Below are 26697 nucleotides of genomic sequence, written 5' to 3' on the forward strand. Positions count from 1 at the left end.
TCTGAAATTATTTTTATTTCCAGAATTTTCTTTTGCAAATAATTTTGAAATTTTCCAATTCAGAATGAAGCCAAACTTTAAAATCTCAAAATCTTGTGTGAAATGGAAAATCCATCCTCCGCTGAGCTCTAGTGAGAAATACTCAGTAAGGCACTTCTTGCAAATACTGTGTCCATATATTAATTGTTGTTTGTTAAAAGTAATCCATAACCGTTGTGTTTTGACTGGCTATTTAATGAGCAGTTATATTTTGTTCACAGAATAACATGTATTATAAGTGTACGCATATCCTATCAGTGGGAGCTGTTGGTGCCCACTACCTCTGAAAATCTGCCCACCATCTTTTTAAAGACCACCCCAAGACAAAATGTGCTATTTAAGACTGGAACTACTTTTCTGAAACCAACTTCCTGATGTCCAGATCAGTTTTGGGATGGCTACATACATTCAATAAAACCTGTGACTGTTGGGCAATTGGAGTGTTTTTACTATTCAGTTTAATATGAAATGTCTGTCAACAAACTTACTAGTGCTTTCAAAGACTGTTGCAGAAATAGCAGCCTCCAAACAAGTCACTGTTAGAGAGGAATTTGGTTTGCTTGGTAATTGTGTGCACGCAAACAATATGGCTTTTAATACAGCCAAATATGAAGTCCTATATCTAGGAACAAAGAATCCAGGCCATGCTTGCAGGATGGGGAAATCTGTCCTGGGAAGTAGTGATCTGAAAAAGATTTGGCATCAGCTGAACATGAGCTCTGAGTGCAACTTTGTGGCCAAAAGGGCTAATATAATCCTTGGATGTGTAAACGGGAATCTCAAGTAGGAGTAGGGAGGTTATATTATCTCTGGATTTGGCACTGGAGTGACTGTTTCTGGAATACAATTTCTAGTTCTGTTGTCCACAATTCAAGAAGGATGTTGATAAGCTGGAGAAGGTTCAGAAAAGAATCATAAGAACAATTAAAGGATTAAAAAACATGCCTTATTAGTAAAAGACTGCGGGCACTCAATCTGCTTAGTTTAACAAAGAAAAGATGAATGGGATTTGCTTACAGTCTATAAGTACCTACATGGGGAACATAAATTTGATAATGGGCTCTTTAATCTAGAACAGTGGTTCTCAAACTTTTTTTCTTCAAGGACCACTTGAAAATTGCTGAGGTCTCGGCAGACCACTTAATGACCTTTCCAAATGTTGTTTGTACCGTTAGCTAACTATTATAAAGTGCTTTGGATAAAAGCACTATATAAAAAAAATCTTAATAATAAAAAACATTTTTTTGTTCTACCAATAAAAGCACACAACTCATATTTTAATATCAATAGTCTTACCTTTCTAATGCAATGGATGTGCCCTCTCTCCCCCACTGAAGCAGCCCCCAAACTGGGGCTGGGAGGAAGGGGCGGTCTCTCCCCGGCAGCCGCAGCCCTGGGGCTGGGGAAAGTTACTTCTTTCTCTGGCCGCCGCAGCCCTGCACATCCCAACCCTTCACCCCAACTGCTTTCTCCTTGGGGGACTTGCAGGGCATAAGCCCCTGGGATTTAGGCATGTAAGTCCTGCAACAAGCCCGTGCCAACAGGCAACCCCCACAACACGTGCTTAAAGTGTCTGTGGGAAGCACATCAAGTGGACAAATGCAGGATTTGTAAAGGGTTTCACCCCAGAACAAAAAAGGAGTGAGACTTTTGCCTCAAGCAGCTCCTTATGGAGGTGGCACTCAGACTGCAACCTACATCGGTGCGGCAAGACCCAGCACCGAGCTCATCAGTGCGCAGCGCCCCGGCGGCAGTGGTAGACAAGGCACCATGGAAGGACTCTGGCAGAGACCTGCGGCACCACTGCTCCCCAGGATCGAAACTGGAGGGATCCCGTTCCCTGATGCAGAAGCAGCACTGGCAGCAGGGGAGGAGTGGATCTCCGACTCAGAGATTTCATCCCTTTGGAGCCAGCCAATGGAGCGCGTCCCAGAGAGGAGCACCCAGGGCCAAAGACTTTGGAGCTGGCACTGTTGACTTCGGCCCTGCAAGGGGGACTGTCGAGTCCAGTGCCGTTGAACTCCCCGAGCCAGGTAATTGAGGAGGTGGAATTGCCATCCATCCCGGACACATTTGAGGCCGTGAGAGACCTTATTGCCATGATGGCACCACGGTCCCAGGTCCTTCAAGCCAAGCCTCCGGTGGGGGTTTCCCCAGGTCGATCTGTTTGCCACCGGGAGCAACAGAAAGTGCCCAGTGTTCTGCTCCTTCCAGAAACACAGCTCTGGCTCAATCCCAGACGCAGTCCTGCTACCCCAGGGAGGCCACCTGCTCTACGTGTTTTCCCCCGTTCCCTCTCACAAGGTCCTACTCAAGGTCTGCAGGGATGGGGCAGAGATAATTCTGGTAGGACCAGTGTGGCCTCGACCACATTGGTACACCACACTCCTGGAACTGTCAGTGGATGCTTCAGTCATGTTGCCTCTCCTCCTTGACTTGATCGCTCAAGACCACGGTCGCCTTCGTCACCCTGACCTGCAGTCCCTCCACCTCATGGCTTGGAAGATTCATGGCTGAACCCCATGGAGCTTCTGTGCTCAGAACAAGTAAGGGAGGGCCCACTCGGCAGCAGGAAGCCCTCCACTAGAGCCACATATCTGGCAAAGTGGAAAAGATTTACTACTTGGTGTGACCAGCGTCGTACACCCCCTTGTCAGACACCTGAAACAGCAAGGCCTGGCAGCGTCCTCCATAAAGGTACACCTTGCTGCTATCTCGGCCTTCCACCTGGGAGCATCTAGATGCTCCATCTTCACCAACCCTGTGGTTGGTCAGTTCCTCAAGGGTCTGGAACACCTATGTCCCAAGATCATACAGCCTGTCCCTATGGGGGAGTTTAACCTGGTCCTGTCCAGGCTAATGGGGGCCCCCATTTGAAGCACTGGTGACTTGCTCCCTTTTCTATCTGTCATGGAAGGTAGCCTTTCTGGTCACCGTTACATCAGCAAGGAGTGCGTCTGAGTTAAAGGCCCTTACCTCAGACCCACCTTATATGGTTTTCCACAGGGATAAGGTGCAACTCAGACCTCACCCAATCTTTCTTCTTAAGGTTGTGTCACACTTCCACACTAGTCAGGACATTTTCCTGCCTGTTTTTTATTCTAAGCCTCATGCCAGTAGCCGTGATCAGAGGCTGCACTCCCTGGATGTTCAGTGAGCATGAACTTTTTAAATCGAGCGCACTAAGCCATCCAGGAAGTCGAACCAGTTGTTCATAGTGGTGGCAGACCAGATGAAAGGACTCCCGGTCTCATCTCAAAGAATATCCTCCTGGATCACAGCATGCATCCGCATGTTCTATGAGCTGGCCAAATACCAGCCCCGTCTCTTATGGCACACTTCACGAGTGCTCAGGTCTCATCAGCGGCATTCCTGGCCTAGGTCCTGATACAAGGAATCTGCAGGTCAGCAACTTGGTCCTTGGGACATACATTCACCTCTCATTACGCCATCGTCCAACACGCCAGAGATGATGCAACTTTTGGTAGAGCGGTGCTCCAATCAGTGATTCCATAACTCCAACCTCACGGCCTAGGTAAGGCTTGGGAGTCACCTAATTGGAATCGATATGAGCAATCACTCGAGGAAAAAACAGTTACTCACCTTCTCGTAACTATTGTTCTTCGAGATATGTTGCTCATATCCATTCCAAACCTGCTTGCCTTCCCCTCTGTCGGAGTAACCGGCAAGAAGGAACTGAGGAGGCACCAGGTTAGCAGGGTCATATATTGAGTGCCATGAAGGCACCATTCCAGGGGGCTCCACAGCTGACCCGATGGGTGCTGCTAGGGGAAAAACTTTCCAACGACTGTGCACGTGGCACGCACGCACCTAATTGGAATGGATATGAGCAACACATCTCAAAGAACAACAGTTATGAGACTGTGAGTAACCGTTTGTTCTTTTTTCTCCCCCATTACTGGAGAATTGGCTAAACGACAATATCCAAATCTGAAATTGACGTTGTTCGTTTCATACTTTAGACTGTAGTTAGATGCAGAGCAGATGCAATTTACATTGCATCATTGGTTATACCAGGTTTGGGCAGAGATTGTTTTTTATCTTGATAGTTTTCATTCTCCACATAACTAAGAGTTTTCCTTGGTAACTGTTCTGCTGGTTCAACTAAAGAAGGAAATCCATTAGTTTAAGACAAGAAAAGTTATCTACAGAAGACTAGAAGTACTAAAAGAAAAAATTAAATGTACTATAACAACATGCTATTTTCCTGAAGATGAATTCTTGTTTTTATTTCATTTTATAGTCTCTGCAGACAAGACAAAAAATATTACCTGCATTTATTTTTATGATGGCTGTTGTGTTCACAGATGGACTGCAAGAAAAGTTACCTATCTTAAAAAAACAAAATATGCTCAGGTTAATATTCAGTAAGTATTTAATACCTTTCTCATAAGAAAGTTTTGGAATGATTGAAGTCTAAACTAACTGTACATATTTAATTTGCAGTAACAGTACTTGGCATTAATACGCACTTTACATTTTCAGGCTGCTGTAAAACATTAACTAATTAACCCTCAACACAGCTGGGAGGTAGACTGGCAAGTATTATCCTATCCTAAAATAGGCAAACACACAGAAGGGTAAAATGGCTTGACAAGAGCACACATTGAATCAATGGCAAAGCTAAATTTGGAATTCAGAACTATGTAGTTCTTAGCACTTTGCACAGCTAATGAAACAGTGCTGCCTATTGTTCCTCTGCAGTCTTTCATACGTGTTTATGCATTTCTTTATTATTACCAGTTTGCTGGTATTCATTATGCAATATATTTCCATGCCCTAACCCTATCTGTTCAAACTGGAATTGAGGTTGCTGAGAAATGAACATGAACATATCCAATGTAAATGCAGATTTGAGTAGAATGATGAAAGAACAAAACTGCTGGCATCAAGGATAAATGCAGTACAAATATAAATCTCCTAGTATTCCGTTTTATACTTGCTTTGGTAAATCTACAACTATGTTTAATATTTTATGTTAGATAAATACAAATGGTTGGAAAATTAAATACAATAGACTTAATTCTGCCTTCACATATGCACATATAACTTCTTTTGGCTTCAGTGATAATTGCATTGGTGTAGCAAAAGTCAGTTTTTATGCTGTTAATATTGCGGTCTCTAGTAATCAAAAAGTTTGAGATTAAGAGAAAAACAGAAGAATGGGTAGGATCACTACTAAATAAGTAAAGAAACCACTTTATAGAGGACGTGGAAGCAACAGACATTGACAGCAGCTTATATATATAATATAATTTTTTTTTAATGAGAAGTGCGGTTGACAGTGAGTGTCTGGAGAATTCTGTTTAAAGGTTTGATGACAGAGTAGTGAAACAGTTCCTCGATAAATTGAATGAAAGAGCAGAGGTGAATGATGTAAGTGTAAGGAATTAGCAGAGAAAACTGAAAAACCACTAGAGATCATTTTTAACAACTGATAGAAGAAAGGTTATGTTATAGTTTCAGAGCAATTGTACCATTATTCCCCCTCCATGGTCCATCACCTGCTTTAGGTTTCTGGCTTCTAGCCATCACCTTTCTAGAACGGAGACCTTCATCTCAGTACCTCCTTACTGGGCAATCTTTAAAGCGGCACAGTTCCCTTCCTAAGCTATGATATCCTGAGCAAGCCAGACTGCCTAAAACGTTAGCATCTGCACTTTGCTATCTCTCCAGAGTATTGCTCGCAGTTATAAGTTAAACCAATCTATAAAGGCAAGCACGTTTATTCTTAAGGTGAAAGTGTTACAGAGGAAACATGAAAAACAATAAATAACCTGTATGCATACTAAAAACCTTACCAAAGGTCACCCCTAACTCCTACCTCAGGCTTTGGTAGGCGTCAGTCCTTCAAAACCCACAGCTGGGTTTTCTCTGTGGTTATAAGTTCATAGTTGTCTTACCTCTAGGCAGTTCAGCCAATTCTTTATACAGCTACAGCCTTTAATTTCCAGTCTCTGTGAACAAGTAAACAGCAACCAATCACCATCTCCTCAGGGTATAGCTCCAAAAGGCTGTTTTTTTGAATAATCAGAGATTAGGAATTTGCATTAACTTCTTTCTAAGTATTGCCCAGGAAATCCACTGAACACTTGTTGTCCCAAAAGTCCATTTTTGCTTGTCTTTTAAACTTCCAGGCCTCACATCTATCACATCTCCACTCTAGAAAGGTTACACACAATCCTGGCCCACAGTAATACATACGCAATTCATTTAATACAATGTACTCCAAAGATACTTAAACTTAATTCAATACGGTCTCCCAAGGATGTGGCAGGATGTTGTCATCTGTCACTCATTATATTACATAGGATTTCAGGTCAGTAAATAGAGTCCTTAAAACCAGAAGAAAAAAAAAATTGCAGGAAATTGCTGACAAGCCTAACTTCAGTATTAGCTGCCATACTTAAGCAAATAACAGGGGGATCTTACTATAAGTACAAAGAAGGAAAAAATTATTGGTCAATACTAGGTACATTTTTCGCGTACCTCTCTGCCAACCCAGGTGTAGTGGATATAATTCCTCCTACCAAAAGATGGACAGGAAAAAAAGCAAAAGTCTTCTGCTGGTGTTACCTTGGATTTGAGGGGTGTGTGTACCCCAGAATATAATTAAGCCAATTGCAACTTATATTATATGCATTCAGCCACCATGAATTAAGAAAATAGAACACCACATAGTTAAGGGTTAATTGGAAAGCAGGCTTATAGTTGCAAGGTCAAAACTAATTGGCAGTTTCTGCTAAGCAGAATGGGAAGAGGGGAAAGAAAAGTAAAGAAGTGTGACTGAAAATCTTGGTGGTTGGAAGACCTTGAGTCTCGGCTCCTCTGATATTAAATGTTTATTGAAAGTTTAAAAAAGTAATGACTTAGTAGGGGTCATTATGACCTGTGTGTTTTGTAAAAGTTAGTTTTAAAAGATTAGCTAATACAGTGTACTTTGGAGCAATTCTCTGAAGCCATCTTGAGAGACATTTTTCCTGACACCTTATCTCCCTGGTGCGTAAGCAACTGCCCTGGCTTACCTGCTGTTAATTACTCAATACCTTTCCAGAGTTGAGGTAAATATCTGGAATGTTCTAAATCTATTGCTTCTGTCTGTGTACTAGAATCTAATAAACTGGAGTTTTAGATAGAGCATACTTACTTGCTTTAATCTTTTATCAGATGGAATCGCTGTATTCCCATTGATTTATTCTTGACACCGCCTGGAGTGAAATAGTTCAGTTGCCCCTGCTGTGGGTTCTGAAAACCCTGGGTAACACTGGCATTTACCATATATGCAGGGCCAGCTCTAGGCACCAGCTAAGCAAGCTGGTGCCTGGGGCGGCGCTGCTGAAGGGGCGGCACTCCGGCAGCAGCTCCAGCGGCAATCAGTTCAGCAGCAGCTCCTCTCCGTTGTTTCCCGTGGCGGCGATTCAGCAGCGACTCTTCTGGCTCGAGTCTTGCTGTCGGCAGCAATTTGGCGGCAGCTCCCTCTGATGTTCCTGTTCTCTCCAGCAGCAGTGTATTCGTCAGGTTTTATTTATTTATTTATTTTTGCCTGCTTGGGGCGGCAAAAAACGTAGAGCCAGCCCTGCATCCTGACCAGCCCATCCTTTCAGTTTTCTTCTTGGCTAGCTAGGCCAATTCCCGCCCCCCACCCCCCAGCACTGGATACTGCTATTGAGGCTGTTAATTTCAGGGTTTGTATAGAGGGACACCAATCATTATTTCTTACCTAATAGTCTGCTTTCTCTAAGCAGTCCTGACATTTCACCCTTTCTCTTGTATTTGCAGCCTTGACATCAAATCCAGCTTTTGTGTTGATAGATTTGGGATTTTTTTTCCTGAAAATTTTAATGAAAATAAGCAGGATTGATAGGAACACCTGTTACTAAGGTTGCCCAACACTTTACATAATACCCTATTTTCAGTTGCTCCTAACTTTCACAAACTTTAACCATTTGGGCTGAAATTTTCTGTTAGTTGTCTGCCTTGGGCTGATTATTATTGTTTTATTTTTTATGAAAAATTTCAGTGAAAACATTTCAGCCTTTTCTGAAAATTAGGTTAGGAAAAAATAAATTGTTTTGCAATGTTAAAAGAATTCTAGTGACCTTTTCTTTGAGATTCTCTAGTGTCCCCACGCTTTGGGCAGGGACTCAAAATTTGGCAGAAGGGATGACGATAGTGTCAGGGATGTGACTTTTTGCTGTTCCTGTGAAAATCTGCCAAATGTGACCAAATTATAAGGATTTGAAAAATCTCAGTTTACACAGTCTCAATACACATGTTAGAGGTTAGCAGCTAAAATCTTTGAATAGTCCATCCTCACCAAGTATGCTCCATCCCCGCACAGCCCCTGGTGCTGACCAGACTGCACATGCACTATCCCCACAAAGTGACTGAGCATGTTTCACCAGCTCACTTGTTACTGGATTTAGGGTTGCCAACTTTCTAATGGCAGAAAACTGAGAAAGAAACTTGCCCCGCCCCCTGCCCTGCCCCTTCTCTGAGGCCTTGCCCCCACTCACTCCACCTCTGCTTCATCACTTGCTCTCCCACACCCTTGCACTGGGGCAGGGGGTTGGGATGCAGGAGGGGGTGAGGGCTCTGGCTGGGTGTTCGGGCTCTAGAATGGGGCTGAAGAGTGTGAGAGGGGGCTCTGGGCTGGGGCAGGGGGTTGAGGTGTGGGAGGGGGTGAGAGCTCTGGCTGAGGGTGCAGGCTCCAGGCTGTGAGTGGGGCCGAGGGATTTGGAGTGTGGGCTCTTGCCTGAGGCTGGGGGTGTGGGTTCTGATGTGGGGCTAGGAATGACGGGTTCAGGATGGGGGAAGGGGCTGGGGCAGGGGTTTGGGGTGTGGAAGGGAGTGCAGGGTGCAGGCTCTGGGAAGGAGTTTGGAGGTGGGAGGGAGCTCAGGGTTACAGTGAGGGTTGGGGTGAGGGATCCAGGTGGCGCTTACCTCAGGCAGCTCCCAGGAAGCAGTGACATATTCCTCTGGATCCTAGATTCCTCTGCGCGCCCTCCCACCACCTGCAGGCACCTCCCTCACAGCTCCCATTGGCCTAACTGGGCTGTGCCTGCGTTACCCTCACACAGTGATGCAACCTTCTTCAACCCAGGAGTACAAAGCTGGACGTGTAGTTGCTGCTCCTGTCCACTCTGGGCCAAAGTGGGACTGGACACCAGAATGAAAGGCAATGAGCCTTTCTCTTCTATGCCCTCAAAGACTCCCTTGCTGGTACCCAGGCAGCATGGAGGAGGAAGCCACTTCACTTAAATGCAGAGGGGACAAGAGCTGAACCTGGTGGGAGGGAAAGGAGTAGATTAGGACAACAAGCCTGGCCTGGTCAGAAGGAACTGGTGGAGGTGGTGGGGAAGACTGGTACTGGCTGGGCAAGGAGACTGGGACTGGGAGAGAGGAAGTGGGTAGACTGAGAGGCATTGTAGTTGATGAAGAATTTTGTTCATGGTCAGATGAAATGAAACAGGTTTTGTTAGTCTCACAACACACACCATCTATGAGGAAAGTGTATGCTGAAATGGAACAAACTCTTTCAAAAAGTTTCTCTGTTTCCTACTTCCAGGGTATATCTTGTCACTGGTACAGTCGGGCTTGTCTTTTTCCACATTTGAAATGTATGTGGTAGTTCATTGCTTCTTGCCTTTTTCTTATGGAGGATGCTTCTGTGTTCATGCATCCTGCTATGAAATGCTTTTCAAGAGGGGTGTTACATGTGTACATCTATCTGAAATACTCCTGTTTGGGATTTTAACCTGGTATTAACAAGGCTCAGGGATTCCCCATTAAATTGATTGTTCTGTTCACTGCTGCTCCTTGAATGTTGCTATTTTCACTGCAGTTACATCTGTTTGGATTTGTGCTGGCTGCACATATACCTTCTTAACAGTTAACAGCTTTTAAATGGTTCTAAGACTTGAACAAAATCCTACAGTATGGATTTGCAGGGGCAATACATTGAGGGAATGGCTTTTATTGGTAGTTAAGCTTCCTTTAAGAGAAGTTCACTAGAAGAACATAGCTTGTTGTATGGAATTTAGTAAATATATGTTTTAAACTATAATTGCTAATTGAATCTAACATTTTATGAAGTGGTATTGGTCCCAGGATATTAGAGAGACAAGGTTGGTGACGTAATATTTTTGTTGGACCAACTTCTGTTGACAAGAGAGACAAGCTTTTGAGCTTACACAGAGCACTTCTTCAGGTCTCAAAAGCTTCTTTCTCTCTCAAATAGAAGTTGGTCCAATAAATATTACCACCTCACCCACCTTGTCTCTCTAATTAAAACTAAGCCCATTAACTCTTTTAGTTGTCCTTGATTTAAGAAAGGGTTGAAAATTAAATTTTCTTTGTTTTTTGTGATGACAGGGATCAAAATTTGATGGATGCATTTCAAGAGGATACCTGTCAAAGCAACAATGGATCATGTTCGTTTTTCCCCCCGTATATTCCATTTGCTGAAGATGATTGTTGTCAGGTGAAAGCTGAAAATGTCTTGGGTGTAGGCATATCTGATTGCGTTCCTATAAATATGAATAAAATAGGTAACTACTTTTGTAAAATACTTAAAGATAAAATACTACATAACAAAAGAGATCAAATAAAACCATGCTGACATTTAATTATACAGAATAGCTTTCTTATAAAAATCAAGTGAAAAGCATTAAAACAAAAAATAAAAATAGAATATCAAATTGAGGATACAGCATACTTTTCTGTCTTAGCACTTGAATAATTGTTCTTCAGTTGGTTGCATTGCACTGATTTGAGTGAGTCCTCAATACGCACCTGTATTGGTGTATGATTTGCCCTAACATCCCATCTGGAGCTGCCTTACACTGATTTTGCTGCGTCTTCTGACAGCTTCTTAAGCCAATAAACCTCCTTAAAGTTTATAAACAGATATTCCCTTCTTCTCTACTCTTATATAGCTGCCCCTCCCCACAAATGTGCCCCACTCTGCAGGACCACAGCTGATTTATTGGCTAAGACTACAATATCTGCCCCTCTGTATCCCTTTTCCACATTATTAACCCCCCTGACTATACTTTCCCTAAGTTATATTCCTAGGCATGTGCTCCTGCATGTATTGCTACCTCTCCCTTCCAGAAAAGTCCTCATTTTAGTAATTGTGCTCCTCATGAGGGGATCAGCACTACCAACTGGGGGTGTTCCTGGAGGAGAAAGGGGAACAGCACAAGGGGATATACATGTCAGATTTCAGCCTTGGTCTGCAGTCCACAGTTGGACTACTGGTTTGAGGGCACAAGCACAGAGGAGAAGTAGCAGAGAAAGAGACCCTTATCCAGGAGATTGGAGTTAATGGTAGATCCTGGGTGCTCAGCACTTTTCAAAATCATGCTACTTATTGGAGTGCCTCAATGTGGATTTATGAACCAAAGTTTAGGTCTTATTTTTGAAAATTCTGGCCTATATAAAAAAAATACCTCAAAAAGCGCCACCTTTTTCTCTTACTTTGGTTTTGCACCTCTACCATTAAAAAATTAGTGGAATACATTAATATGGATGATTAGAACCCTGCAAATCTGCTTTATATCCATGGATCATTTTTGCAGATTGACTGTAGATACAAATTTTGTATCTGCGCGGGGCTCTATGGATGATTCAGTGGGAAAGCAGAATCAAAGCAGTTGTGTTCTTGGATAGACAGCAAGAACATGCTATTTAAAGAAGAAACAAATCCTTCCCATGCACCCTCCACCCAAAATCCAGAACTGAATCTGCATTACTGTTTGAACATTTACAAAATTTTATTAATCAAAGTACATTACCTTGCTGTTCCCTCTTAAAGTGTAATATATACTGTAAGTAATATGTAAAATGTATTTATATATTTGAAGAGATTAGCATATTGGCAAAAGCTCTTTTCATAATCTGATACATGCAAACTATGTCAGTCTGATTCTTATTACATTGCCTACCCAATCACCTCAACACTTCCCTAAGTTAAGTGTCTCCTGAACAGGAACCGTCAGTTGTGTCAAATAACACTGTGGTTCTCTGATGTTCAGATTTGTCTGGTGAGAGCTCATCAACTGTTTTAAGACTTGTATGTCTCTCATTGAAAGAGGTTTTTGATTATGGTTGTGCTTCCTTGCCTTTCCATATCAATTCTTTCAGCATATTGCAACAGATCAGTGTTGAAAAACTTTACCCTCATTAGTGCATTACCAATGTGTGATTAAACGCCCTTCCAGTGTTGTACACGTAATGCAGTACATTTATTTACTAATGACTGTAAGAACTAGTGTGAATTACTGATTTTTTTTTTTTTTTTATGGATTAGTAAATGAAGGTCAGATTCTCCAACCATCTGGCATATTAAGTAGCACTTCGACTTAAATTGGAGATTTGAAGTGCTATTCAGCATCCAAAAGGATTTTAGGATTTGGCTCTAAGTAAACAAATGGCTTTATCTTTTCCCAGAATCCCTACATTGCTCACTCCACTGTGCCATTCTTCTAGTGAATCATTTAAAATAAATAAGTCCATTATGCATATCATACAAAACCAAGCAACATTAAAATTATGTTGTGTACCTCTTCCTCCCTCCAACATGCCTGATTCCACTTCTTCCTCTGTTATGCTTTGCCATAGCTTAGCTAGGTTAGAATATGAATAGGATGGAGTCCACATTTTTATATCTACATAAAGACTCTTGACAATTACAGTTCAGTTTTGTTCATGTGAAAATTCTGTCTGTGAAGTGATCACACTGAGGAAAACAGGTACAACCTCCTCAGTGGATACTTCCCAGCTGTGACACCTACCACTACATCAGCAGCAGTTGTCTGGCCTAGTCTCTCCTCTCAATACTTGCCCATTCCAGTTCTGCCACCCTTCCCTCAAACTCCTGTCACCCCTGAACTGTCTTCCAGCTGAGTTCTCCCTTATTTCTCCAGGTAGGACTCAGTTGCAGCTCTGTTATTTTCTCTGTCCTCTGCCTTAGAGAGGAGAATGTGGTACTCACATTATAAATAGAAACAATAATTCAATACATTTACATATGAAAGAAATTAGTCTACAAACAGTATAGTTAGCTGTGTATGTAATCTCTGTCCTATATGTAGTTTTTCATAATTACAGTTGGTATATATGTGATATGCATTGATATGTGCAAGTAAGTTACAACTAACATTGTTTAGAATAATAAAGGAACTCTTCCTAGAATTTACATACTCAAGGTATTCTAAACTTTTAATTGAAGTCAAGTTGTAGAACGTTTTTCTATTTAAAAGTATGAAAGCTTTTTTTCTTAATTCCAGTGAAAACTAAGCCTCCTAAGATAGTTTCAGTAGAAAAAATTGCTGGTGTAAAGCAATTACTTAACATAACGTGGGACAAACCTGATCCAGCATTACTAGATTTAAATTGTCGTCTTCGATACAGAAATACAAATTCAAATACTTCGGTAAGTTACATCATTATTTTCAGAATATTAGATCATTTGTCACTGACATAAATGTCGATCCTTTTAAATGCTGATGACAAAAGGCAAGGGTGTAAGATCACTAATAATAACTAATATTTACTCAAATGTAATATAAGCATGCATGATATTGGAATTTTAGAAAATAGAGATGGATAAGACCTTCTGTTTCACTGTCAAGGGATAAGACCTTCTGTCTGTTTCAGTGCCCATCCTACTCCTTACTTGTCCTAGGATAAATTCAGTGGAGGTACCCTCAGTCAGTCCAACAATGAAACATGTTTTTCTTCCTATTGTTTTCTGGCAAATACAATAGTTATGTTCACTCAAGATTAGATTAGAACAAATGTAGGAGATGTTTCTCTGACAGCTTGGCTTCTGGCAGGATAAAAATGTGTAAGCAGTGTGTTCTAGAAGGTGGCTTATGTCTTCCTGGCATCTCACAATCCAACTGATCTACAATTGTAAGTGGAAATGGTTCGCTGTGGGCCCCTCTGCTTTCCCTTCACAAAAATAGCTTGTCCACCTGTCTGAGTCCAACTTATAAAAATAACTCCAGATACATTTAGCAGCTATTTGAGCCTATCACAAACTAGCTGAAGGTCTCTGCATGGCTTGATACTTTTAAAACCTTTCATTAAAAAAAAGCAAACCCTTTTGTCACAGGGTTATGAATGTGGTCCTGAGAGATCTGACAAAAGAAAGCTCTTTGAGGCACCCAGTTCCTGTGAGTTTAAGTCTCTTACGTGGAAGGTCATTTTCCTGGCTGCAATGGCTTCAGTCTGCACAATGAGTGAGCATCATGCCCTACTGATGGATCTACCTTAACTAGATTTTATAAGAATAAGATGGGGCTGCAGACTTAACTGACATTCTTCTCCAAGGTAGTGTTGAAGTTCCACCTGTTAATGAGCCTATCATCCAACATTCTTCCTATAATCACATGTCCTTCCCCAAAAAGCGCTTTTTCATATGCTCAGTGTTAAGTCTTTGGGGTTCTAACTGGAATGAATTCAAATTTTTAGAAGATGCATGTCAAGGTTCCTTCCCCACTCTGAACATTAGGGTAGAGATGTGGGGACCTGCATGAAAACCTCCTAAGCTTACTTTTACCAGCTTAGGTTAAAACTTCCCCAAGGTAAAAAATATTTTACCCTTTGCCCTTGGACTTTCGCTGCCACCACCAAACGTCTAACACTGGTATTATTATTATTAGGAAAGAGTTCATTTGAAAATGTCTTTCCCCCAAAAATCCTCCCAAATCTTACCCCCTTTTTTCTGGGGAAGGTTTGATAAAAATCCTCACCAATTTGCATAGGTGACCACAGACCCAAACCCTTGGATCTTAAGAACAATGAAAAAAGCATTCAGTTTCTTCAAGAAGAATATTAATAGAAGAAAAAGTAAAAAAGAATCACCTCTGTAAAATCAGGATGGTACATACCTTACAGGGTAATTAGATTCAAAACATAGAGAATCCCTCTAGGCAAAACCTTAAGTTACAAAAAGACACAAAAACAGGAATATCCATTCCATTCAGCACAGCTTATTTTCTCAGCCATTTAAACAAACAGAATCTAGCGCATCTCTAGCTAGAATACTTACTAAGTTATAAGACTCCATTCCTGTTCTGTCCCTGGCAAAAGCATCGCACAGACAGACCCAGACCCTTTGTTTCTCCCTCCCCTCCAGCTTTGAAAGTATCTTGTCTCCTCATTTGTCATTGTGGTCAGGTGCCAGTGAGGTTATCCTAGCTTCTTAACCCTTTACAGGTGAAAGGTTTTTTTCTCTGGCCAGGAGGGATTTTAAAGGTGTTTACCCTTCCCTTTATATTTATGACAATGCACAAAACTCTTTGTTTTGGAGACCATTTCAGGGATGTCTGATTGTATTTTGTATTGCTATGATTTGGCTGAGCTGAAAGGAAGAAGCCATATCAAGGCTCACTTAATAAGAGACAAGGGAGCCACCAGGGGTGCCATCGTAGATTTCTGGTCCTCTCTCCACACATTTACAAAGCATTATTTCTTGGATTTGGCCTCCAGGTGGGAATTTTGATTTCAGACTCTCCATATTCTGAAGCTTGTCTCCAACTTAGAGGTAGCCAAACTCCCCACTCCCACCCCAAAAGTTTTTTATGCATTTCTCTTTTTCAGTTGGCTGAGACTTGAGTGGTTCCCCCCTTTCCTTATTGATTGATTGTCACACTTCAGTATCTTCAGTGTTGATTTAAGAGGTTATCTTACCCCCTTTTCAGTATACATTTGAAAAAAAAATCCACCCTGTTCCCACTGTTGGTGTCGGCCTTGTGGTTACTGCATGTTTTAGCTTTGCTCTCATTTTTGTTTTGGGACAATCATAGCACTTCCCTGCTTTCCTGGACTGAGATTCTTGTTCTGATGACCTCTTTAGAGTAGGTGAAAATTATAAACCATATAATTCTTCTTCTTCGAAGTGATCATTACTGCCACTCATCTACCTGTTTCCCTTCAGAGTTTGGAGGATAATTTTTCAGGGGGAGTTTCTCTTGTTGCATGTTTTTTCTGTCTTTTCATTGGTGCAGATATGTTGATCATCTTTAGATTGTCTTATTGCTGGGACCTTCGGTTCCCATGCAGTTGGAGATGACTGAAACAGTTGTAGGACAGTACTGACGCTTCAGAGAGGGCAGGGCGCAGTGGCCAACAGAGAGCCTAGCTCATGCTGTCTACTCCGTTACTACTGCCATTAAGGGTAAAATGTAACCTTAAAAGCTGGTGCCAATCTTGTGGAACAATTGCAAAGATCCGGAAATGAGGATGCTACACACACAAGCACTATTTACAAGATAAGTAGCTTTCCCTTTTATTCATACTGGATGGGTGATCTGGGAGGCATGATGGATATGGTGTTGGAGGTTTTTAAGCAGATAAACCATCTGCTGAGGTTTATTTTTTTTTTTGTTAATAAAGACAACATATTTCGTGTTCATGTTTTCACTTTTAGGTAACAGTTGTTTTCACCATGAATCAAAATAAAAGAAGAACATCATTTAATCTTACGCATCTATGGGATTTTACAGAGTATGCTATTGCCATTCAATGTGTTTGTGTTGGATCAGAAATCTGGAGTGAATGGAGTGAAGAGAAAATAGGAAAAACAGAACAACAAGGCAGGCTAATGGTTTACAACATAGTTTTTCACAGGATTAATTTTGAATCTTTTGGCACAGAAGTTAATACTAGCAGACTATTTCTGGCATATTTTCAGTTGGGTGATGTCATAGTTTGGCTTTGAAATTGTGAAAACAAATACATTCAATTAAAGATGACTAGAAGGGGGAGGTCAGAACAGGAGACAAACTGAACAGGATAGAGAGATCTGAACAGTGAGGAATATAGAATGAAGGAGAAAAAAGGGGATTGTTTAAAAGAAATAAAAATATAAAGCTAGGAAAGAAGAGAGAAATGACCATAAAGAATGGAAATAAGAGACTGATAGCAACATAGAGAGAAGGTATACAAGGGTCAGTAAGGAAAAAAAATTTCAACACTGCTGTTAACCTTCTTTAAAAAGTAACAGCAAGTTTTCTACTTTTTATTGTTTGTTTTAATAGCTCCCTCAAGAAAAGTGGATTTGTGGAGAGTAATCGAACCTTCACCGTCAGCTGCAAATAGATATGTGCATCTTATGTGGAAGGTATGTACACCCATGATCTTAAAATCCGAACTGCCTTTTCCAGTAGAAATTGCATTTTGTCATCTGTGTTATAGGAAATAAAGGTCTGTCAAGTCTGGCTCAGATGAACTCCATACAAAGCTAGAACAGAACCTACAGAAGTTTTCTGTTAACTAACACGATGTTGACTACAACTTTGCAGTCAGGATTTACCCTATGACCCTGCTGACATCTGTTAGGGGGCTTATTCCTTCATCCACTTACTTCCCTGGTCCTTCTCGCATGAACAGAGAGCAACAATACCCGAAGTCCAAAGGTGCAAACAATTCGATGTTTATTGGGGTGAACTTCGAGCAAGCATGATTCCAGTTACCTTCCTTGGTATCCTCCTTCCCAGCTCTGACACCAGAGAGCCTTACACCTGTGTCCCTGTTCCCATTCCTGCCCTTAGCAAACATGATTCCAATTTCCTTACTCCCATTCCCTGTTCCCATTTCCCCCTTTAGCAAAACATGATTCCAATTTCCTTACCCCCATTCCCTGTTCCCATCTCCCCCACCCACACACCCCTTAAGGTTAACCTGTCCCCCTTATTTTCAGTCTTGACTTGTTTTTTCACCTCCCTTTCCTGGAGGGCCATAATCTGAGTCTTCTAATAGTTTGTTTGCTGACCGGATGTATTCATTATTTGCAGCTCCTTTGTGCCCATCAGCTAGGTAATTTGCATTTACACAGAGGCTTACTAGCTTGCTTTTGGATCCAAAGCTGTTAGCAGCTCAGACACTGTCTTAAAAGGGAAACATTTTACTTCCACCAGAGTTCTGATGACTTTCCACTTTCATCTCCTGCTCCAAAACATGCAGAGATCTGAAAAAGAAAGCACAACCTATTGTGGCCCCTTTTGGAGCCTAATAGGATTTTAATTAAGTACCATGTTTTGTTTGCATTTCTTTTACCCCTTCTCCAATAGGCACTCCACACGTCCTGGGAAAATGCACATTCCTTCTATATAGTTTAACCTCCATAACATTATATTAGCCATATTAATTTTACACAAAGTATAACTGCCTCCCATGCCCACAGAGTTTTCATGCACACCCACCAAAGCAACAATCTGATCCCCCAGAGTCACCCCAAGGCTCAGTGTTCCCATCAACATCATATTCAACATGACCTGCAAAAACTGACTGCTAAGCCATGATCGTCAATGTTAGTTAATATAATTTCTCACAGTTCTATTCTAATTTGCAGTTTTGAAACCTCCTTGATTAAATTATCACCACTTGACCATGTTGGAGATAAGAACTAAATGGTAACATTGTGCTTTTAGAATCTTGATTGAAATAGTGATTAAAATATATTTTAATATGAGTGGTCAAATGCAAGAAAAATGAATAATTTGGGTATTGCAGTTTTCAATTGAACAACATATTCCAAAAACTGAATTCCTTGAAGAAATTTGATGGAAAAACAGTAATATTCATTGTATAAATATTTTCAGCTGCTATTATCTGATCAATTGTAATTTTAACAGACTTTTTAAGCTTTTACATTTATTAGAATCCAATAAAATCTGTTTTTAGAATGCAACATAGTTAATTCTCCAGAAAGTAATCCAATATACCCTCTGGCATGCTCAAACATTTCAAATTGTTTCTAGAATTTCTGTTATGAAGTACTTGGAAGAACATTCTGAATGTTGACCCTCTGATGGGCTCACCAAATATTTTTCAGGAATCTCTTTTCTGAGTAACCAAATGAGGAAAACTGGAAAACAGATTACTGAGAAACTGAAATATGTTTGCATGAAAATAATCCAGAGGTAGAGAAGGGAAAAATTCTGGAGTCCTGGCAATGTGTCCAGTATTTATGTTTTATATACTTATTAAATGTGCTTTCGATTATAGAATCAGTATTACAAAACACATGCAACTTTTTATTAACTTTTTTAATAGGTGTTAAAAGAATTTCCATCTTCTGAGTGTCTACTTGGCTACAAAATACAGTACTATCCAGAAAACAATGCTTCTTTTAAAATGACACACAACACCTCTGACAAGATGGCCATGCTCCTTTTAACTGGAGAAGCCTATGTGATATCTCTTGTTGCGTATAACTCTGTTGGAGAATCTCCTGAGGCTACTCTAAGAATTCCATCTGTTGGTGAAAAAAGTACGTTTTATAAAATGGTGTGGTAGATATTCTCTTGGATCACTGAAATAGCCTTTTCTGTATCCATGTGATAATTCATTTTGCCTGTCTTAAGTACTGTTGCAGTGAAAGTGAAATTGTGGTAGAGATTTTTTTGTCCTAGATTCTACAGGTGGAGAAGACCTATTAAGTCATCTAGAGTGGTAGCCGTGTTAGTCTGTATCAGCAAAAAAAAACCCAACAAGGAGTACTTGTGGCACCTTAGAGACTAACAAATTTATTTGGGTATAAGCTTTCGTGGGCTAAAACCCACTTCATTGGATGCATGCAGTGGAAAATACAGTAAGAAGATATATATATATATACACACACACACAGACAACATAAAAAAAGGGTGTTGCCATACCAACTGTAATGAGACCAATTAATTAAGGTGGGCTATTATCAGCAGGAGAAAAAAAACCTTTTTGTCAACTGTTTGAAATGGGCCATCCTGATTATCACTATAAAAGTTTTTTTTTTCTCCTGCTGATAATAGTCCACCTTAATTAATTGGTCTCGTTACAGTTGGTATGGCAACACCCATTTTTTCATGTTCTGTGTGTGTGTGTGTGTGTGTATGTATCTTCCCGCTGTATTTTCCACTGCATGCATCCGATGAAGTGGGTTTTAGCCCACGAAAGCTTATGCCCAAATAAATTTTAGTCTCCAAGGTGCCACAAGTATTCCTTGTTGTTTTTTTTTTAAGTCATCTAGCTCATCACTATATCGGTACAGGATTGTCTAGTTTCACTACTTTATTTAACAAAAGTGCAATAGACTAATGGAACAGCATAATCTGGTATGGAGGAGAATGTATTAAAGCATTGGTATGTCATTGTACTTCAGCTTGTCATATATTTTCCTATTTGCAATAGTGCTTCCTGTTTATAAGGCCATTAATAGGAGTCATTATTTTATTATGTTAAACAGACAGTTCTGTTTTTCTTTGCACTTTGTTTCAAATAGTAGTTCAAGAACCCTCCTTTACTTCACAGCTCTATGATTTTGGAGTCTTATTTTGACTCTCCTTTATCTTTACATTGTTACAGTCTGTCTGCCTATTAACACCAACAAAACATAGATCTCTTCTGTCATTTTCTTGGATCACAGATTTTAAGGCCAGACCACCAGATTAGATAATCTGACCTGCTGTATATTATAGGCCACCAACACCACCTAGCACCCACGCACTAACCCAACAAATGAAATGAGACCAAAGTTTTACAGCCCCCAGAAGGCTCGGCTATTATGCGCCACAGACGGAGAATAGGAGAGACTGAGGTGCACCAGAATCTGAGGCCGCTGCAGAGGCAGGGAAATGATTAAGGGAGATATACTGAGATAATCCTGTTGAATTCCTCAAGTGTTCATTTGTCATGCCAAGATAACTGGAGTTCCCTCCGCTTTGACCTCCCAACGTTGCTCATATTCAAATTTCAATGTGGTCAGAAAACAGCAAGGTGCTTTCTGACTTGTATATGCAGATGTGATCACATCTCTTCTGATCTCGACTGTCTCCTTGTCCGCTTCTGTATCCGCTATAATATTACTTTTTTTTATAGCTGTGCTCCCATCAACTTCCCTGTTGTGATCTAATCTCTTGTCCCTGTACCCCATCTTGGTCCCTCTACTTTGCCAGCTCTGGCATCCTCTCAGTTCCTCTTCTGTGGTTGATTATTCCCTATTTCTTCACTGTCAGTCTTGAACTAATTGGCCTCTGTCATTGATTCCTTATTTCCTATTAAATCACAAGTCAAAACCTGCGCTTCTGTTCTACTACAGCCAATAAAATGTAAAGTAGGTCTCTGTATGGATATATATTCCAATTCTTCATGTCTCTGCTTGTGTATGCACCCATCTACTTTCACATCTTATTGTAACAATTCCATTATTGTTTGCTGTGTTATCAGATAGTGTGTGTGTGTGTACATGAATAAATAAATAAAACAATGCTTTACACAATTAAGCTGAATTTCTTGTTTGACTTTTCCTAAGTCAAACACGGTTCTATAGATAAAAATCTGAATCTCTCATTGCTAAATTGGTACACTAGTATGGATGTTTGCTCTATTAAAATGTTTATAACTATTTCTGTTAATTTTTAAGTGTTATTTTGCAGCTTTTAAATGGATTGATACAGTGAGGACATTTACTTTAAATGAACAAATGGTTGTGGAATGGGAAGCATCAGTTTCAGAAGTAAGCAGATATGTCATTGAATGGTATGAGGAATTGGAGACTGAGCCAATGGGTAGATCGTGGCAATATATATTAAATACTACAAAGTGGACAGCTCAGAAAGGTAAGTTGACTATGCTTGCGTGACCTTATAATTTTCACATCTCCATCAGTTACTACTTAACCTAAATCTAGAATACAGATTTTCTGTTCAAGAAAATGTATTCTGTTTCTCTGTTTAACATAGGCTGTGTGTTATACTGTAGTATCTTTCTCTGGGGTTTGGGCAACATACTCTTTTGCGTCTAGCAGAAGTATGGTGACACACAGACACAATTATTTTTCACTGCTTAGTAAGATAATAAGACTGAGAGTCACCGGCACATGACAGCATACAGTGGACAAGATTGTAATCATGAAGCAGAAATGGATAGTAGCCTTTGAACCTTTCCATTCAATATTTGTAGCAGCACCTATTTTGCGTATAAATTGACTAATATAAACAAGTAGAGACTTATAAATAATTTTAATTTTAAGTAATCTTTTGAAAAAAAAAACATTGACATTACTAGCAAGTAGTTTAAAATAGCAACAAAAGCTTTATATACAGATATTTAATAAAAATTCAACTTCTGTACTATTAGGGCCAATTACCAAATACATAGTTGTTTAGGTGTGATCAGATGAGTGCGACAAGGAAATACAAAATTGAATGTCTTCCAGTTCTTGGGAAATGAAGACAGGTAGTTTTGGAGTAGAAATTTGTATTCTCGCTAAAGAGAAATGAACATATTTTTGAAGCTCTTTGGCAACATTGTTGCAACAGGAAATTATTGAATATTAAAAAAATAATTGCACAAGTCAAGAACTACAATATGACACTGAGTATTCTATATAGGAAGATTTGGTCCTTGCCTCACACACAGGGCCGGATTAACTATCTTGTGGGCCCGGGGCTATTAGATATTGTGGGGTCCCTGTGTAAAAGTCTTTTTCCTAATTTAAAACAAAATGATCACAATTATGGCATCAAGGCTATTAACGCTATACTAAACTTGCCTTTTAATTAACATAAAGCCATTCTGTGGTTACATTTCAGTCTTAATATGTAGAATATAATTAACTTGATTAAAAATAGCCTACTCCTTACCTTAAAACAGCTGTTACATCAGTGTCTTTCTGGGAGTGAGTTTGTGTGCAGGAGGTGGCTGCAGGCTGGGGCAGAGTGTTGCAGTGCAGGAGAGGGTGAGAGGTGCGGGCTCTGGGAGGGAGTTTGGTGCATGAAGGGGGTGCGGGTCTGGGAGGGAGTTTGGGTGCAGGAAGGGATTCTGACCTGGGCAAGGGGTTTGGGGTGCAGGAGGGGGTGTGAGGTGCAAGCTCCAGCCAGGAGGCGCTTACCACAGGTGGCTCCCAGTTGGTGGTGCAGCAGGGATCAGGCAGGCTGCCTGCCTGCCTGCGTGCCATGGCCCCACGCTGCTCCTGGAAGTGGCCGGCTGCTGGCACATCTCTGCTCTCCCCTGGGGGGAGGGGAAGAGTGTGTCTCTATGCGCTGCCCACACCCGCAAGTGCCTCCCCCGCAGCTCCCGTTGGCTGGGAACCAGACAATGGGAGCTGCAAAGACAGTGCTGTGGGTGGGGGCAGCGCGTGGAACCGCCTCCCCTCCGCCAGGTGCTGCAGAGATGTGCCAGCAGCCGGCCGCTTCCAGGAACGGTGTGGGGGCCACGGAATGCAGGCAGCCTGCCTGAGCTGTGCTGGGGCCCCCATTAGCCTGGGGCCCTGGCCTGCAGCCCCTAAAGCCCCTGCATTAATCCAGCGCTGCTCACATACCTTAAATCTGGAAAATATGACAAGACAGACAAACAGTAATAGGCAGACAATAAGCAAGCAAAATATCAAAGCTGCAAATATTTTGTTAGTTTGAATTTTTTACTTCCTCTAAATCTCACCCATCCCACCTTTATCCCTGTGTGCAACTGTCAGCCAATGTATTACTAATCCAACATGCTGCCCTTCCATCCCACCCAGAAATAGATTAGGCTTGGGAGGTGAATGGGAAAGTAGCACATCAGATGGTGCCTATGTTAGTTACTAAAAGTGTCTTGAGGTAGTCTTGAGGCAGTTCCAATTGACCTACCCTGCTTGTCTTCCCCACCTCACCACATGGGAGTTCTAAAGAAATTTAGACTTCTACTCTGGGGCTTCCCTAAAAGGCTTTTCCCATCGCTCTTCAGGCCTTGCTGGAACACTTGGGAATGTTAGAGGAAAAACAGGACATATTTTAGGATCAGAAGACCTATCTACAGCTTTCATTTCATATGCTCTGACATTATATTGTGTTTTTAATGAGGTAAAGAAACATTTATAAAAGTGGAAGATTAATAAAGCTGCTTTGTAAAAAATAAATAAATAAAAAAAATCCATTGATGATGAGTTAACATTGAAAACACTGTATTAGGTTGAGTAGAGGCATTTGTTTTGAACTACTTTCATAAATGCTGTGCTAATGTTCCTCCCATTCAATATGTTCGCTTGACATAATCCTTTGATGCAATATTTTGTCTTCCTGTGATGATGATTCAGCATTCTCAGCATGAGAAGATTCTCTTTAAGCAGTTTTGAGTGTCTGTTTCCCCTTTTCCTTTCAGTAGGCTGGTAAACTGCTTCGGCAGTTTTGTTGCTGTCTGTATACTTGCCTCTGTTCTAAAGAAATTTAAAAATATTTTGATGGCTTTCAATTCAGTAATACCAGGGAATTCCCACTGACTTCAGTCAGGCTGGGATTTCACCCCCAAAGTACAACTATTTAATCTAAGTGTCAAAATAACTTTAGGAAACAGAATCAAGAAGAATGAATTTCCGGACAGTCAAACTGAGAATAAAACTCACATTATTATGTCAAATCGTAATTAATAAGACCCCATCCATCAAAATTCTTAAACATATGCTTAACTTTAAGCATCTGAGTAGTCCCATTGACTATTCATATGCTTAAGGTTAAGCGTGTACTTAAGAGGGAGGAGACTTTCAAAGGCATAAAGGTGCTCAACTCCCATTGACTTTCAAAACATTGAAAGTCAATCGGAGTTGGGCACCTAAGTACACTTGGTGCTTTTGAAAATCTCTCTGCTGGATCAAGGTCTTAGTGCAGATTCAACACTATAAAGTGAAGAACGACTAATTTTAAAAGACCTTACATTTTTTTCACAAATTTGTCTAATTGGGTTTGAGCTCATGCAACTTGTCATATGGTCTTTTTATAAAAAGAAATAACTACAAAAACATTTGCCTTATTTATTGATATCTGTACATATAATTCTAAAATAATTTCTTATCTCTTGCAATTTTATACATCATGCTTATTGCAAGATTGTACTTTTAATGCACGTTAGGAGATGCACTTGAAAATGTATCCTTCTGTGATTTAAGGACAACATTTTTTAAATTGGGACCTAAAGTTCGGCTCCAAAGTTCATGTTTAGGCGCTTAAATGGCCTGATTTTCAAAAGTGAAATTGCAAATAGTGAAAATTACAATCATATACAATATAATAACAAAGAGGTTAAAAATAGAAGAAGGAAAGAGAAGTAGTAATATAGCACAAACTACTGCTACAGGGAGAAAATAAGACCAGAAGAAACAAACAAACAAATATCATTATTGGTCCATCTGGTACACTGCTACTTAAAGCCATATGACACCATCCGATCCACATTAAAAATCTCAGAAGTTTCTTAGTGCATTAGGGGCGGCTTCAAAGTAGTTGAAGATCTGATGTGATCCTTCCCTTCAACAGAAGTGTATTTCATAATTTTGCTGAGCAGTTTCCCCAAACAATCATGGCTTGGTCATAAGTATATGTAATTCTCATAAAACATTAAACTGTATTATAGTATCTAGATTCGAAATCAACCAACATATGAAGGGGTAATCTTCCGTGTTAATGGCCATCTTATCTGGAATAACTCATGCTCCTTATCTGCAGATACAGAAATTTGTCTGTCGAGTGTATATATTTGAGACAGTTTAAATCTTTCCCCAGTATTTTTCATACTATATGCAGTAGGTGAGAACTAAATCAATTTTTTTAAAACTACTACTTCACTGAAGTGGGTGCAAAAAGGGTCACAGAAATTCTTGCTAATCTTGCTGTACTTTTATTTTACATATATGGGAAGTATAGTGAAAAGAAAATGATCTGTTAAAATTATTTCTTAGTTTTTAAACCATTTCTTCATTGGTGGTAAACTGAAATTGGAAATCTCTTAATTGATCAGTGGGCCCTTTTCTGATTTCCATTATATAAAATTGCACAATTAAAAATAGCAAACTCTTTTCAGTAAACTAGTACTCCAGATTTCAAAAGCAAATGACAACACTGACTTGTCAGAGAAGCACAGTAGACTTGCCCACTCCAAATTCATTCCCGACTGACCGGTAGCAGTTAGGCGTTGCAAGCTTCCACAGGTCTATCGCCACTCACTTCTCAACTGTCAGGGCAGCTCTCATCTTGGTATTCCTGCACTTCAGGGCAGAGGAAAGCGACTCTCAAAGTTCAAGGAAAGTGGCATTACACATGCGAAAGTTTCGCAGCCACTGTGAATCATCCCATATCTGCAACACTATGCGGTCCCACCAGTCTGTGCTTGTTTGCCTGGCCCAGAATCGGCATTCCACTATATCAATCAGCCCCACTGCCGCCAGGATGTCCCAATTGCCACAGCCCGTGCTTTCAGGAATGGCTGTGTCCATGTCTTCATCACAGTCATCCCCGTGCTGGCGTCTTTTAGCCTGGTTCTGCACATACTCCAGGATAATGCACGAGGCGTTTACCATGCTCACAACAGCAGCAGTGAGCTGAGTGGGCTCCATACTTGCCGTGGTATGGTGTTTGAACGGGTAAACCAGGAAAAAAGGCGCAAAATGATTGTCTGCCATTGCTTTCATGGAGGGAGGTAGGGGCGACTGACGACATATACCCAAAACCACCTGCGACAATGTTTTTGCCCCATCAGGTATTGGGAGCTTAACCCAGAATTCCAATTGGCAGGAGAGACTGCGGGAACTGTGGGATAGCTACCCACAGTGCACTGCTCCATAAGTTGATGCTAGCCACGGTATTGAGGACACATTCCGCCAACTTAATGCGCTTAGTG

General features: G+C 40.7%; 1 protein-coding gene across 1 annotated transcript in view; it reads left to right on the forward strand.

The window, feature by feature from the left end:
• Positions 1-26697, forward strand: part of IL31RA (interleukin 31 receptor A) — a 64243-nt gene that overhangs the window by 18006 nt on the left and 19540 nt on the right. The window contains 7 exon segments of the mRNA XM_043546922.1: positions 4304-4427; positions 10435-10610; positions 13353-13498; positions 16502-16667; positions 17112-17194; positions 19129-19345; positions 21486-21668. Coding sequence (XP_043402857.1) covers positions 4304-4427; positions 10435-10610; positions 13353-13498; positions 16502-16667; positions 17112-17194; positions 19129-19345; positions 21486-21668 — 1095 coding nt within the window.

This window comes from Chelonia mydas, chromosome 5, assembly GCF_015237465.2.
Source record: "Chelonia mydas isolate rCheMyd1 chromosome 5, rCheMyd1.pri.v2, whole genome shotgun sequence".
Taxonomy (NCBI): domain Eukaryota; kingdom Metazoa; phylum Chordata; order Testudines; family Cheloniidae; genus Chelonia; species Chelonia mydas.